At 40.1% G+C, this 15,991-nt stretch overlaps 2 protein-coding genes across 5 annotated transcripts in view; one reads left to right on the top strand and one right to left on the bottom strand.

The window, feature by feature from the left end:
- LOC106935558 (zinc finger protein 239-like) overlaps nucleotides 1-2,177 on the top strand; it is a 13,269-nt gene extending 11,092 nt beyond the window's left edge. For all 4 annotated transcript variants that reach the window (XM_015016107.1, XM_015016090.1, XM_015016099.1 and 1 more), the window contains exon 4: nucleotides 787-2,177. In XM_015016107.1, coding sequence (XP_014871593.1) covers nucleotides 787-1,901 — 1,115 coding nt within the window. In that variant the 3' untranslated portion in view covers nucleotides 1,902-2,177. The remainder of the gene's footprint in view (nucleotides 1-786) is intronic.
- A 7,598-nt stretch (nucleotides 2,178-9,775) lies between these two features.
- her13 (hairy-related 13) lies at nucleotides 9,776-12,777 on the bottom strand. The gene is made up of 4 exons (XM_015016075.1): nucleotides 12,523-12,777; nucleotides 12,302-12,388; nucleotides 12,126-12,207; nucleotides 9,776-11,060 (listed from the first exon to the last, which is right to left on the bottom strand). The coding sequence occupies exons 1-4, from the start codon at nucleotides 12,607-12,609 to the stop codon at nucleotides 10,648-10,650; spliced, it is 669 nt and encodes a 222-aa protein (XP_014871561.1). The 5' UTR covers nucleotides 12,610-12,777; the 3' UTR covers nucleotides 9,776-10,647.
- Nucleotides 12,778-15,991: the final 3,214 nt, after the last annotated feature.

Here is a 15,991-nt window from a genome sequence, read left to right as displayed (position 1 = left end):
ATGTCTCAACTCTCTGCTGACTGAGTTTGAAGTCTGTATCTCGAAAGCTGTAGGAGGAGATAGATCAGATGTGACATCTATGAAATATAGGAAATTGCGGCTTTGATCCAAAATGGCCGACTTCCTGTTGGGTTTGGACCATGGCTCCAAGAGACTTTTTTGTACATCCTGATGAGTTACACATGTGTACCAAGTTTCATAATTCTGAGATAAAGCATGGCTTGGGGCTGATCATTTAAAACACGCTAGAGGGCGCTGTTGATACATTAGGCCACGCCCACCAAATATTACACTGGATTCCTGTCCGGGGTTGGACCAAGATCCATCCTAGTGAGGTTGGTGCAGCTGCACCTAAAATAGTGGAATTCAGAGCCATAAGTATGGGCACGTTCTTAAAGGTCACTTTGCCACGCTGCCACGCCCACCTGCTACATCCCAGCCAGATGGGGTTGGAATCCAATATACACCAACATGTCCTCTGTCTCTGGACATAGTTTCATGTTGATTAGGTCAAAGGGGTCAGATAGCGACAGTTTACAGTAAAACATGACACTTCCTGTTCTCAGGGGGCGTGGCCTAAGTGATGTCATCATTTGACCATTGGGTATTGTAGGGGACCCGATGATGATCAATCACTGAAAGTTTGGTGCCGCTGTGAGTTTTTTTGTAAAAGTTATAACCGTTAAACAGCACAATTTCAATAGGCTTCGCAGCGCTTAGCTGCTCGGGCCTAATAAAGCTGCAGTGGTTTATAATGTACATAATTTGCTTCATTGGTTCCTGCAGATGCTCAGCAGATTTTGCTGCTTAAAGATGCTCCTGAAGAACATGGTCCAGGTTTTGACCTAGAGTGTCCAGAGTCTCTCCCATCAACCATGAATGAGGATGATGAAGAGTTTCTCCTGTCTTCTCACCTTCATCAGCAACACAGAGAGTTACCAGAAGATCACTGTGAAGCAGCAGAACCTATCAGAAAGCAAGATCATGGAGATTATTTCAACTCATCAGAGACTGAACTCATTGAGGAGGATGAAGTTGATGTAAATAATGTTTTCTGTCAACTTGAGCAATTGCCAGATTACAAGCCAAAATGTGAATACAGGGAAAATGACAGCAAGGTGAGCCATTCAACTAAAGGTTCTCCAATCTCTGAGGATAAAATGAAATCCTTTACTTCAAAGAAAACCCTAGACTCAAAGAGGAAAGTTCAGGTTAAAATGAAGTTTATCTGTGATGACAATGGTAAAACATGTAAAAAAAATCCAACATCAAAAAGACATGCAAGAACCCTAGCAGGACATGAACATCTCTGTAAATTGTGTGGACACACATTTAACAGAAGTTACTTAGACACACACATGAAAATCCACACAGGAGAGAAACCTTTCAGTTGTGATCTTTGTGAATACAGATGTACCCAAAAATCAAGTTTAAATGTACACATGAGAACCCATTCAGAAGAGAAGCCTTTCAGTTGTGATCTTTGTGGATACAGATGTATCCAAAAATCAAGTTTAAATGAACACATGAGAATCCACACAGGAGAGAAGCCTTTCAGTTGTGATCTTTGTGGATACAGATTTAGCAGAAAATCTAATTTAAATGTACACATGAGAATCCACACAGGAGAAAAACCTTTCAGTTGTGATCTTTGTGGATACAGATTTAGCAGAAAATCTCATTTAAATGTACACATGAGAATCCACACAGGAGAAAAACCTTTCAGTTGTGATCTTTGTGGATACAGATGTAGCATAAAATCAAGTTTAAATGTACACATGAGAATCCACACAAAGTATCAACCTTTCAGTTGTGATGTTTGTTTGCGAAGATTTAGTCAGTTAGGTCACTTGAACAAGCACATGAAAATCCACACAGGAGAAAAACCCTTCAGTTGTTAACTTTGTGCATACAGATGTAGCAGAAAATCTAGTTTAAATGCACAAATGACCATCCACACAGGGAACAAACCTTTCAGTCGTAATGTTTTCTCTTAAAGGTTTAGTCAGAAAGTTCAATTGTTGAACCAGCACATGAAAATGCACACAAGAGAAAAACCTTTCAATTGTGATCTTTGTGGATACAAAGATCACAATGCAAAGACAAGTATTTTTGTGGATACTTGTTAAATGTCTGAACATTTAAACAGACACATAAGAATCCACATGGAATATTAAGCTTTGTGTTGTGATCTTATTGAATCAGATATAAAAATAAATCGAGTTTAACCCTCTTACGACCAACCTGTTGACGCCAACAGGATTCGGCTTGTGTACTTCCCATTACCATAATTTCTGAACAGTTCAACATATCAAAAAATTTCCACAAGTGCAGAAAAGCTGAGACATTGCGCTTTCAGGGCATATGTGATACATTACGGTAGCCACCAATCACAAGAAAGATTCTCCGTTGTGTCATATTTGTCACCTAACCTCTGTATCAAAACTCCTGAACGGTTAGCCGCATTTTAAAAATGCCATACTGTCCAGTATGTCCCCTGCCTCTTGCTCTTGACCACTGGAAACAGGTACCAGCATCCTCTCAACCTGAAGAGGCTAAATAATGCAGAGTCAAAATAAAATCTCTCAACATTTCCAAAAAATTCAAGTATAAAACTTAACATTCAAAGGCAAATACAGGATCCATTACAATAAACAATCCTGAGTTACTGAATGAAAACTTCCTGATAGAATGGCGGCTAGCTGATTACTGCTAGTTCTGATTGGCTGTTTCTGACTGAGCGGAGTAATTATGCAGAACAGGGAGGAGATCGATTATTTTTTCAGAGATTGTTTGTCTCATGTTAGGACAGTGAAAGTTTTAATACGTATGTAAAATTTATTTTTTAAAGTTAGATGCTGCAGCTTTAAGCAGGTTCGGTGTGAGAGTCACTACCAGGTGGAGCAGAAGCGGCGCTCCGTCTGTGAAATATTGCTATGTGTAGCGTAGCAGCGGTTCAACAGGAGAGCAGAACCAGCGTCTTACATCGCAGCTCGAAGACTTAAATAATTTTGCGGGTTATTTGTTTAGCTTTCTGACCGTCATGCTAATCCGGGTGAGTGTTTGTAGCTGCGCGCTGTTTTACCTGCTATCTGATCCTCCGTATGTCTTTTTTACTGCAGTGAGCCTCGATGTAGCCAAACTCCATCAAGTATGTCATTGTTTTTATGCCATATTAGATTCGTTTTGTTGATGCATTTTGACGTGCTTCAATTTTCCGCCGCAACACGCAAACTTCCCCATTCACTCAGTGCGTTCAAGTTCCACATCGCTTAGGATTTGTTGCTGCGCGTTTGCGCAGTGTGAAGGAAAGATGAGACCAGCTGCACAGGCAGGCTGCGAAATGAGAAGCAGGTGATCGGTATGTGTGATCGGCAACAAGAGACCGTGATCGGCGATCACCGATCATACACTTTTTCACGGAAAGCAGCTGATTATGTTTTCTAGCGAAGTGAATGTTTAGAATTTAGGAGTGTGAATTAAAATGATGGATTTTCTGTGTTAGAAATGTCTTCTCAGGGTCTTCATTTTCCAATTCTGAGTCCTGCTCTTAACAAGGAGTCTTTGCTTAAGTGGTTCAGTCGGCTGCTGAGAGAGAAACTGAGTGAGGTTTCAACAGTGTATTTGATCCCTTTGTTAGGAATGCTGTTTTCTAGGGATTATTGGTTCTTGTTTAGTGGTGTAAACACTTCTTACTGCCTTAGATTGGTAAGCAGTGTGAACCAAATGTTTGCAAAGATGAACTTGTATCCCAAAGGACTGTCTTACAAATTCAAGATGGTTCAGTAACTTTTACTTCGAGTTTTTCTGAAATAAATTAATTCCTAAATAGAAATATGATGCAAAAACCCCCAAATCAAATACACCTCATAAAATCTATGGTAATTGATTCATGCAGTCTAGACTGCATTAAGAAAAATGGGTAACACTTTATTTGAAGGGCTGGGCAAAAGACTGACATGACACTGTCATAAACATGACATAACCTGTCATGAGCATGAAGACGTTTTTATGAATGTTTATGACAGTTGTCATGAAGTGTCATTCAATTCAACTTTGCATTAAATTATCATTTACCAAATCATCCAAAGTTGGCACTTTTAATGGACTTTTAATGCAACTTTGCATGAAGTCATTATTTACCGAATGATGCTACATAACAACTGTCATAAACATTCATAAAGACTTCTTTATGTATGAAGAAGTCATGTCATAAACATGACGCTGTTTATGACAGTGTCATGTCAGTCTTATCCACACCCTTTCAAATAATGTTACCGAAAAATGTCATAACAAAATTATGCAAAATTTAATGCATTTCTACACAGCATTAATATGCAGTGCCTGCTATTCACATTTCTATTCATTTTACAGAGAATATTTCTAATGTCGGCCTTGCTGCCATTTTCCTTTCTTAGGACACTCGTGGCCGCAAGAGTTTCTATGGTACAAAATATTAGCATTTTGTAGCATTAGGCTACAATGCCTGATGCTTTTTAGTTTATCCATCCATCCATTTTCTTTACACCCTTGTCCCTCAGTGGGGTCGGGAGGGGTGCTGGTGCCTATCTCCAGCTAACGTTCCGGGCGAGAGGCGGGGTACACCCTGGACAGGTCGCTTTTTAGTTTATTCCCCCCCAAAAGTTATTCTTACCTTACCAAGGTAAAATTCTAAAAATCTTGAAATTCTAAGGATTTTCCTGAAATGTCTCTTTGAGCGACTACTAGATTTAGGATTTGAGAATGCAGGCCCTGGTCATGTAGACTCTTTTTATTAGAAAAGTTTGCATACCCTAAATTTTCTTTGTTCAATAAAGTAAATTGACTGTTTGCTATATTTTACTTTTATAGTTTGTATCAAAAAAAAAAAAAAAAAAAGAACTCAAGTGTAATTTTTGTGGGGAGAAAACCCTTCGTATTAAATTCTTGGTGTTCTATTAAGTTGTATTCTGTCATCGAAATAAAACCTTGTCACCTCCCTAAAAATGGTATAATTTATTTATTTTTTGCCTTAATTGTCTTTTGGCAATAAATGAATTGGGCCACTACTTTAAGAAGTGACCTATGCAGCTAACTGGTAACATCCCCTGAACGTTGTCATCACTGTTTGGAGAAGTTTGCAGGTGGGAATCAAAATGAAAAGCTGTTTAAACATTCAGCAGATGTTAATTTTTACCTTCACCAATTAACATAACCTGAATGAATGACTAAGATTATAAAGGCAAAAATTGTACAATATTAGTTGTTATTGAAACATTGATCAACATATTTTATTTTTGTTTGCAAAATGGCTTTAATGACATTTGAGAAAATGTAATGTTTAATTGATGGCTATGATGTAAACCAGTCTGAACTGCCTTGTCGCTGCCAAAGGATGCATAAACGGTCCGAAGTCTACACTAAGTTCACCACAAGGTGGCGCATAAGCGCCTCCTATCTGATGGATCCTGAGGATGTTTTTTTGGAAGAACATTTCCTGTATATTCAAAAAAGAAAAAATGCTGTAACTAATACTATTCATTGTTCCAAATGCAAGGAACAGAAAAACCTTAAATTAGAAATCTACGCACAGCCTGCCAGCCACTAATATCAGCAATGAAATAAGCACACAATATTGATGCAAATTTTCCCACAGTGTTACTGATGGCCATCAATAATCCTCTGTGTTTCATTTTAAGAACACTGTGCTTGCCATAGGCCTTGTTGACTCATTTAAAATGTGCCTTTGATAGTTGTAGGACGAAGTTTTGAAAATGGTGTGTGCTGTTAAGTGAATGGAATAGGAGAAATAAGAATTTTGCCTGGTTTTGACTTCATACAGTGAGACAAGATGTATGACTTTAAATTCAGTCTAATTGTCTTCTTCCATGAAATACTGAGAAGATAACTATGACGTGTTTTCAGAAGCAGTAAGCTGGTGAACGGTCTGCAGATGCAGGTGCTGTGGCCCTAGCGGAGGCCATTGTTCTCTCACAGTCCATGGCGGTTGAGAAGCACCCAAGGATGGCCGGATATCCCCCGGGGGTCTGTTTCAGCACCATATGCTGTTCTGCTGCTAAACCCCTCCCCGCCACCACGCCAACTGTTGCACTGGGCTGACCTTCAACCTCACACTTCAGATGCTCGCTCACAAACTTGCAGCTGATGGCCTGGATTCAGAAGTCCTCCCCACATCTCTGATTTTCATCCGTCCCTTGCAGTCAGCAGATTGTAGTGATGTGCAAAGGTTGTCTGATGGAGCAAAGTTTCCTGCAGTCATTAGTCCAGGGCGACTTGTGCAATTTTTAGATAATTTTTATGGACAGTAATAAAATAGAACTTTTTGGTTTTATAAATTTCCTGATTATAAGAAGTTGTGTTACACTTTTGATGTAATTAAGAGACTGTAAGTTCAATTTTAGCTGAAGCAAAGACATTTGTCAACATTCCTGCACTTTTGAGATTCTGTTGGACTAATTTCATACTCGGGCATAACACGGGGTTACAAAAAATATTTTTTGGAAGTTGTCAATGTTTTTTCAACCGAATTAGGAATATTTTGCATCACTGAATAAAAACAATGACATCCATTTTTTAAAATCAAGTCAGGTTTTTATTCTAATTTGATTTAGTGAAATCTGATCTTCTGACTATATTGATTACATTTTTGTGACATTATCAGTTCATTTCCGTTTGTATTTCTCATCCAAAAAATGCCTTACGAGACAAATTGTTTTCTAACAGTTAGTCTAACTATTAAAAACTTGGATTTTTATAAATTAATAAACACTGATATGGGTAAATACATGTGAATTGAACATTACGTCTTCATTGTGTAAAATTCTCTGATGTCTGATGAAATCTCTCCTCCTGCTCATCACTCATTGATCCCAGATTCTCAGGAAACTGATCCATATGTGAGAACAAGTCATGCATTCTGATGCTCATGTTGCATCCAGCGTTCAGAAAGTTGATCTGATTGAGCCAAACCAATGTGGTTTTTGAATTCACCACATCAAACTTATCCTAAAACAATTGAAAATTTGTTGGCTGTTGCCAGTGCAATAAGCTGAGCAAAGAAATTAAACAGTTTGTCTATTTATAATGGGTCTGCAGGTGAACTGAATCAGCAGTTTGGACAAAGGTGAGACAGGAATATTAACATATACATATATATATTTATTTAGTGGATTTTACATTTATGTCTTGATTGAGGAAGATTTATGCCACTCTATGACCTGAACACGATTCTGGTGCGTATATGTTTGGGGTGGCCAACATTTTAACCCCCTTTTGAGGATGCCACTGTTTGACCAAAAAGCATATTTTGACCTGGCCCGTCGGCCTAAAAGCCCAGAACTTGTGTTTTCAAAACAATTGCAACTTTTTTGTGAAAATGAACTGTAATAGAAACTTGCCTCTACCTCCCGAGTCTTTCTTGATATATGCTTTTATGTTTTTGCCAGAGCTGCGCAGTGGTGCAGTTGGTAGCACTGTTGCTTTGTCTGGGTCCTGGGTTTGATTCCCGGTCTTTGCATGTTCTCTCTCAGTTCTCTGCCTTCCTCCCACAGTCCAAAAAACATGACTGTCAGGTAAATTGGTTTCTCTAGAGTGTGTGTGCACGTGGTTGGTTGTTCTGTCTGTCTCTGTGTTGCCCTGCGACAGACTGGCGACCTGTCCAGGGTGAACCCCGCCTCTCACCCAAAACGTTCGCTGGAGATAGGCACCAGCACCCCTCCCATCCCCACTAGGGACAAGGGTGTTAGAAAATTGAGTTTTTTTGCTAGCCTATTATTTCTGGGATAAAGGTCAAAAGGAAGGTGTGTGTGTGTGTGAAGGCATGAGAAAGAAAGGAAGAGAACTTGATCCCTTTAAATAGGAACTGTAACGTTTTACTGTCCTTCTCTGACTTTGAAGCTATTCTGTCACACATAACCCACTGACTTTGATCCCAATCATGAGCGTTTCCTTCCACTTTCACACCCAGATCCTCCACCCTCCACCCATTTCGCTGTTAGCTAATTATCCTGTTCCCTTCACAAGGCCAGCAGATATTAAACAAAATGCTTTATATGCAATGCTAACTGAATAATGCTCACGAGTACATTGTGAAAAAGATGGCTCCTAAAGGTTTTTAAGAGGTGAAATCTGGCTGGTTATTTAGTAAACTACTGATCTGGAGTCAGGAGTAAGGGGCCGCAGTGCTGTGAGGACCACCACTGGTCCAGACAGGATGTAACAGGAATTTGTTAACGTTCATTGTAGCAGGGGTGAGACTAAAAACACTTATGAGGAGGTGCGACTGTTTCAGCGTGCATCATGCTGGGGAGCACACTTTGATTTAACAACTTAAAGCGTATTGATGTGTTAAAAAGCCAAAACAGAGAAGTTTAAATCCTGAACTGTTTTTCAGATTAGACTTGGGGTTAGCAACTAAAATCCTTGAGAAATGCTACTTTCGGATGCATCCCTGTTCCAACAAATTGCCTCCTTAGAGTGTCAGCAGGTTTTGCAGATGGCGGGTTATTAAACCATTCATTTGATTGAGCTGTGGTGGAGGAGGGACGCATCCAAACGCTGCGGGAACTCGAGGACTGAACCTGCTGACCCCTGGTCGAAACACTTGAGTCTACTCTACCTTGCAAGATGAACCTCACCAAACCTGCTGAACTTTATCCCATTTTATTGCGTTACAACCACAAATTTGAATGTGCTGTAATGGGATTTTGTGCGACCAACACAAAGTGATGCAACACTGTAAAAAGAAAGGAAAGGGATTTGTGATTTTTGAGTAATAATAATCTAATAAGTATGATGTGCATATACATTTAACCATATTTACTGTAGTGCTGGTAAATGATACCCCGTCCAACCAGCTGCCTTTAGTAGTCATTTAAGAGTCCAGCTCTGTAAAATGTAATCTGATTGTAAATCCATTTGTTCTGTGAAGGCCTTAGCGGTTTGTTAGAGAACATTACTAACAAAAAAAAAAAAAAAAAAAACAGCATCATAAAGACCGAGGAACACAGCAGGTAGGTCACTAAAAACATTGTGTTTTAAAATTCAAAGCAGAGTTCGGTTAAACAACAATATCCCAGTTACGTTTTGCTCAATTCATCATCTGAAAATTGGAATACAAAACTAGAAGTCAATGCAAGTCACCTAAGCTGACAGACCTGGGAGAGCAATGTTAAGAGAAGCAGCCAAGAGGCCAATGTTATCCCTGGAGGAGCTGCAGATAACTGCAGCTCAGGTGGCACAAGATTGACCAGGTTGTCATTTTTGGCGGAAAAGCATAGAAAGTCCACTTTGATGTTTGCCACAAGCCATGCTGAGGAGGAAGCAGTCGGGACAAAAATGTAGCTTTTTGGCCTGTATAGATGATGCTAAACATGGCAGAAAACTAATTTCAGCTCAAGATAAACAAGTTTACGAGTGAAACAAGGTGTGAGATGCCTCATGATGTGGGGCTGCTTTTGTTCAACTTGAGACTGAAGCAGTTTCACCTTTCAACAGGACAACCTGAACATACTGACTGACTGAGCATGCAGAGGTTTCAAGCAAAAATTGCAAAAAGTAAAAAAAAAAACCTTTTCAGATTTTTGTAAACATTTTAAGACCCATCCTTCAAGTTCATTTTCCCAAGAGCGAACTAGTTTGTGTTGACTTATACCATAAATCCCAATAAAACGCATCAAATTTTGTGCTTCTTATGTGACAAAATCTGAAAAGGTCTTAGAACTGCCACACATATTTTGTGCATTGATTTAGTTTCACACTACATCAGCCAAAAGCATTTCAGCTACATTATTTTATTCAGCAAAATTCAAACAGTTAAACATTGTTACAACGTAAAGAGGCTATGTGTCTCATAAGCTACAGCAATACACGAAATACCATTATTTATATTAATCAGAGGCATTGCCAGACCTCTCAGGTGCTAAAAAGAGCTTTTCTCCTCATCCAAACTCCATGTACACAGTTACACACAGAATAAGTGTGACCGCCTTCAACTGGTCCTTTTCTGTCCTTTGTTGGGTTCTAAGTGTTGAGAGGGGACGTTCTTTTATCCCCCAGGTGTGAAGAGAAGTCTTAAGAGAGTACTCAAAGCCAGGGTGTCAGGACTGAGGAAGGAAGGGGGAGAGTCCTTTCAGGAGGTCCCAAGCTCCAGCGGCCCACAAGAATTGGGGCCCTGCTGATAAGAAAAAGGAAAAACTCCACCCTTTAGTGCACTTATTAAGTTTTTTTTTTTTTTTTTTGTGATTTCCAAAAGAACTATATGTGTGCTTATGGGTCAAATGTTGCTCCGTCTGCCTAAACTTGTAATTTATTTAGTGAATTTCTACACTTCCCAGAATGCAGAAGAAAGGATGTACAGTAGCTGCACCTCAATAAGAGCGAATAGATCCAGGTCCACAGAAGCTAGGTTTGGTCCCGTTAATAGAAATGGAAATCAGTGCGGGGCGATCATCTTAAGACTTTCAGTGCATGTCAGTTGGCAGTTCTTGAATTGGTTAAGTAAGTCCAGAAATGCTTCCGCAGCAAATGGTGCTCATGTGTTGCAGGGTGGAGTTTTCTCTTTCTGAAGGAGGCGCAGTGGCGCTTCACATTAAAGAAATCCCACAATTCCTGTTTCCAGCAGATCCCAGCTGCAGCTACAGACCTTTCCTACCAAGGCCTCCACATACACTGAGGGTATGTAACGGTGGGCATGCTCAGGGCCTCCCCTCTCTCCGCTCCCTCCGTCGAGCTCTGGTTGTGCTCGCTGTCCGTCTCGTCCAGGTCTGAGCACAATTCATCAGTGGACGAGTTGGAAAGGGCCGGGGTCGGGCAGGGCCCCTCAGCGGTGCCGAGCCAAGTGCTGCCGTTGGTCCCTGGAGTGTCCGTGATCAGGTCCATCAGGACGTCCTGGAGGTGGTCCTCGTTCAGCGGCATGCACTCCAGCAGGTGGTTGAGGAGCTCGGCCGCCACCGTGGCGTCTATGCCCGGACAGTTGGACACAAACATGTGGACCTCGTGCATGCACTGGATGTAGCCGGCTGCGAACCTCTCGCTGGCTTCCCGGCTGAGTGCATCGGCCTCTGAGGGAGGAGAGTCGAAGGAAATGACATTACAGTACTGCTGCACAGCGGCTCTGCATGCAGTAAACTGATCAAGAGGAAAAAAAAACACAAACTAGTTTCTGTCACATCAGTGCTACGGTATGAAATGTTTTTAATAAAATCCCAAACAAAGTGCCAGGCTGAACAGAATATTACTGCTGTCCCTCCTCCGGAAGATGCTGCACACTGCAGGTCGGCAGGCTGAAAATGGATGGCTGCAGTTTTCCCTAACAGCAAGATTAAACATGGATCCAATCACATTAAAGTTCTAACAGTAATGTAGGAAAATACTAAAGTAGTGTCACTCTTCCAAAGAGCAAAACAGCTGAAGGGACAACATACAGTGGAAAAACAATTTATTTTAAAACTCAGAATGTATTCTATGTTTTTCTTTATGTCTTTGAATCAAAAGTAAAACAATAATAAATAAAATGTCATAGCAACTATTTGAAAGATGAACTGGTGAGGGTTTCTGATCCCCAGTTTTATTTTAGGTCTGATTAAAACATATAAGTAAAAATCTGCTGCAGGAAGCTGGAAAAAAAAGTAGAGCAGTAGTTTGGAATCCTCCAAAAATGTTCTTTGGTTATGATTTCACTTAAAAAAAAAACCCATATTTTACTTGGTAATCACGATTTAAAGCAGTTAAATTATGTTAAGCATTTTCTTTTACTCTTTTAAACAGATATAGAAACTATGAAATACTCTCATGTCTGAACTGAACTAAAGAACTAAGATATCAACGCTAAAGCTGAAGTTTCTCTAGCTGATAATAAATTATATTATTTTAATCATGATACTATTTATGATAAAATATCTCCCAATAAAACTATCATGTCAATTCAAAATATTTGCCAACATGGACCAATAATGAAGACATTTTCAATGGTATGTGAATACAAAATAATCAATACATGTTATCACAACTGAAATGAATCAGTTTATTCAGAAAAAATATCTGTTTTTTCAGCATCACAGAAGTATAAAAGCTGTGTCATTCTATAACTCTCAATCTGCTAAAAGGTGAATAATTTTGGTTCTGACCTTGAGTCCGGTTCTTGAGAACATCCTCCACCTTCTTCACTGTCATCTCCAGAACCTCTGCGTTCTCCATTTTGGAATGGAGCTACGGAAATGGAAAGTAAAAGTCAGATCAGCTCCACGAAATAAACCGGCCTGCAGTAAGATACTGCGGTCCAGCGTGTGCGCCGCATACTCACGTCTGTATCCGCCAGCAGCGTCCGAAGCTCCTGCAGACTTTCGTTGATGCGAGCTCGTCTCTTCTTCTCCACCAAAGGTTTCCTGACCTAAAGGATTCCAGAAAGAAAACGAGCATTTATCTTCACTTGGAATATAAATGCGATTAACTTAGAAACGTAGTAAAACATCCCCTTGTCTCTGCACGCAGCGTGACAAGTGCGCCACACCATCATTGCCGCACCTTTCTGTCCGCTTTCTGAATCCCGTAGCAGGACTCGTCCTCCTCCATGTAAAGTCCGGCGGTGCCGGGCCGGGCAGCGGGGGCCATGTTGGTCGGAACGCCGCGTCTGTGGCTTCTTCCACTGCAGCTTTTCGCCTTCTGTGTCGTCCGTGAAAGGGGGGCAGCTGGCAAACAGAACCGGTTACAGGCAGACGGAGGAGGGGAGAAAGGCAGGCGAGGCGCCCTGTGTTTATTGTACCACCCCTGTGTGTCGTGCTGCCGGCGCTGACTGGCTGTTGTTGGTATTTATAGGGGCTCATTAACATGTGAATAGAGGCTGGAGCTGCAGGCACTGAGGGCCAACAGAGCGCACACGGCCGGAGCCAATCAGCGATCAGCTCCTTTGTCTGTGGTCAACCCCGGTGAGCGCCCCGAGAAGATGGACCGGCTTTAATCACACAATATGTTGGGTTAGGGGAACGGCCGCGCAGTTATTCCCCCGTAATGAGCAGCTGGCGCTTTAAATCCGCTGCATAAAATAAAGCATGCTTTAAGTCATTTACTGTTTGTAGAGGTGGGTGACAACTAGTTACATTTACTCCGTGATGTTTACTTGAGTTGAAAATTTTAGAAGTATTTTTTTTCTTTACTACACCTTACTTTTTACTTTTATTTGAGTATTACTATCTTTTTATTATTTATCAATATTTTAATTAGTGCTTTTATATGGACCAACTTCTGTCTTACAGTTGTTACTGATAATGATATTGATGATGATTAAGTATTGCTACTCTTAAGTAAAATTTCGACCTATTAAGAGTAACTGCAATGCACAAGAAAAGTGAGACTTGTTTGTAATCAGATTTGTTAAAGTTAGTTTCTACCTGCTGACTGGGTTTGATTAGGCAAAGTGAACACTATTGTCACTGGAAGTACTGTAAATACTGTGGTATTTCATGTTTCTAGTTTGATTTTAAACACATTTCAGTTGGAAAAGAGTTTTTGTTTTTGCCTAAATTTACTATTTTGTTTTCATGTTAATTATTTGTAAGATTTTATTTTCCTTTTTAGTACAAAATCCCATTACTTGAGTAGCTTTTTTTTTTTTAATTAAATACCTTTTTTTTTACTCTTAATTGAGTAATATCTTGGATGACTTCTACTTTTACTTGAGGTAAAAGTATGGAAGTAGTGCTATTCTTACTTGAGTACAATTTGTGGGCACCCTACCCACCTCTGACTGTTAGTAATATTCTGAATGTTCAATAGTTTTTAATGCAACTCTATTGGACTGACGGTGTTCAACGTTTTTCCATTTCCCCCTTCAAATTTCAATGTATTTAATTGGGATTTTGTGTGCATAAGTTTCGCTGCCCTCCCGCCTCTCTTTGCGCTGGGAGTTGTTGCCTGAGCCTCAGCAGATCCACCCGGCTGTTTGGCGGATGTAACGTGATGCCTTCAGTTGGCAGCTGCTGCTGGCGGCCCCTCGGCCAGAACTGAATCAGCCGGGGGAATTAAGGGCCCTTCTCCAAAAAGAAAGCGACAGGTGTTGGCCTGCGCCTCGTTTGTTCTCTCTGTTGTTTGGTGTCTTCGTATTTGAGCGTAGCGGCTTTCTCACGTAGTCTCCCCCCGCTGCGTGAGAGATGATTTTTATTGATAACCTGCTCCACTGACCGCGACTCAGTGTCTCTGAGTGCAGTGGCAACTATGAAGATGTCCTGCTAAAATTAAGCACCATGCACCCTGCAGATTATTTATAGCATATTATTGTTTTCTTTTTTGGTAAAAAGTGTGCGGTACTACGTCTGGATAGTCCTTACGCACAGTGTCTATTTGTTTCTGTCCAACGAGGCCCCTCACCCCTCTGCCCTCCTTATTATACATGTTCTGTACACACCATTATCATGCTAATCGTCCCCATAATGGAGGAGAGCCGTCTGTTTGGAGAAAAAAAAAAAGACAGCAAGCAATTGTGAACCCATGCAGGTAAATGAATTGATTCGTTTTCCAGGTGCGGTTTTTTTTGTTTTTGTTTTTACACGCACAGTATTTGTCCAGTTTGCGCGCATAATGTCTGGAAACAACTGAAGGACGCGCTGCAGACTTTTGAAGTGGAGTTTTGTGTTTTTGGCACCTCGCCACCTTCACATTACTGTTCCCGGGCTGTAATGGTGCGCGCAGAGGGGAGAGAGAGCAGCTGTCTCGGCTTGCTTTTGTTGTGGATCTGCGCTGAGGGACCAGACGTCCCCCTCTCTGTTTTTTTGGACCATCCACCTGACTGCATGCCTTAGGCGATCATAACAACAACAGCAAGAGTAAAAATAATCTAAGAACTCACAGATTACAAACATAATTGCTTTCACATCGCCTTTTTTCCAAACTGAGAAATCCTCGCAGAAAACAATCAATAGTAAATCATCTGATAACTTTATTCTAAAGTGCAAATAAAATCCGATTACGACTTGCAGCGGCTCATTGTCCAACTCTTTTGTTGAAGATATGCTGTCGGCTATAAAGCTATAAATTTGACGAAGAAAGCAGAAGTGTCATGCTTTTAATTAAAAATGTTATTTATAGCAGAAAGGAATGACCATGGAATAGGAAAACATCAACAATCCACGAAATATTTCAAGCAGCAACTTGGAGAGTCGTCATTTATCTGATCGTTTACACTGTAATAAATGCATCACATCTTATGCATTAAAAATAAACACGTTTAGGGTATTTTGCTAACCGAGGACAAATATAGATTTACCAGAACCGGGCTCGGTTTTGGGTTTAACACAACATATTAAGTTAAGTGTTCAATTGAAAAGATGAATTTGAGTAACTAAGCTCTACATTAAGACAAGAAGGTTGAAAAATGACTTTAAATGGGGCCTATTTTTATGGACTTCATCACCAATTTTTTTGGTCAGTGGTAAACATTTCACTTACTTGTGCAAACTACATAAAAGGTAAAAGTTTAAATTTAGATTTAGTGAACAACCTCTTTAATGCTGTAGTGAACTGATAGCATTAGTACAACCCTCTGACATTAACATAATCATACAACATAATTTTAACACCAAAGGGATGCAGGAAAAGTACATTTCTGTTTTCCAAGAAACAGTGTGTCTGTTTGCATCCTGTAAGGACACATGTTGGATCTCAGGGTAATGAGTGTCTTTCTGCTCCATTACCTTAACGTAACGGCAGAAAAATTGCTTGTTTGATGCCAATTCTTGGAAACAGTGACCCAGAGAGGAAAAAAGAAATGTAAATGGATTGGAGTCACTATAATCAATTTGTGTCAGTGGTCTTGACTTTTAAAATTATGTCAAACAACTAATGGCTGCACTTTAAAATAAAATAATGCATCTTTATTTTAGGTTTAAACTAATGTATCATTAGTAATCAGCAAAGATGACTTTCTGCAATGTCCTTTTGCAAAAGTCTTATTGTCGACACACATCGTTCAAGAACAACTGTAGATAAATGAAATAGTCGA

Source organism: Poecilia latipinna, unplaced genomic scaffold (assembly GCF_001443285.1).
Source record: "Poecilia latipinna isolate Pla-1442-1.1 unplaced genomic scaffold, P_latipinna-1.0 Scaffold72, whole genome shotgun sequence".
Lineage (NCBI taxonomy): Eukaryota > Metazoa > Chordata > Actinopteri > Cyprinodontiformes > Poeciliidae > Poecilia > Poecilia latipinna.
Note: the sequence above shows the minus strand (reverse complement) of the source record. Positions and strands in the feature narration are given on the sequence as shown.

Excerpts from the sequence above, each read along its gene's own strand:
- her13 (XM_015016075.1), bottom strand. The coding sequence starts at position 12,609 with ATGGCCCCCGCTGCCCGGCCCGGCACCGCCGGACTTTACATGGAGGAG. Across the intron at positions 12,389-12,522 it reads TTCAGAAAGCGGACAGAAAG|GTCAGGAAACCTTTGGTGGA; the intron begins GTGCGGCAATGA and ends GGAATCCTTTAG. Across the intron at positions 11,061-12,125 it reads TCTCAAGAACCGGACTCAAG|AGGCCGATGCACTCAGCCGG; the intron begins GTCAGAACCAAA and ends CTCCTCCCTCAG.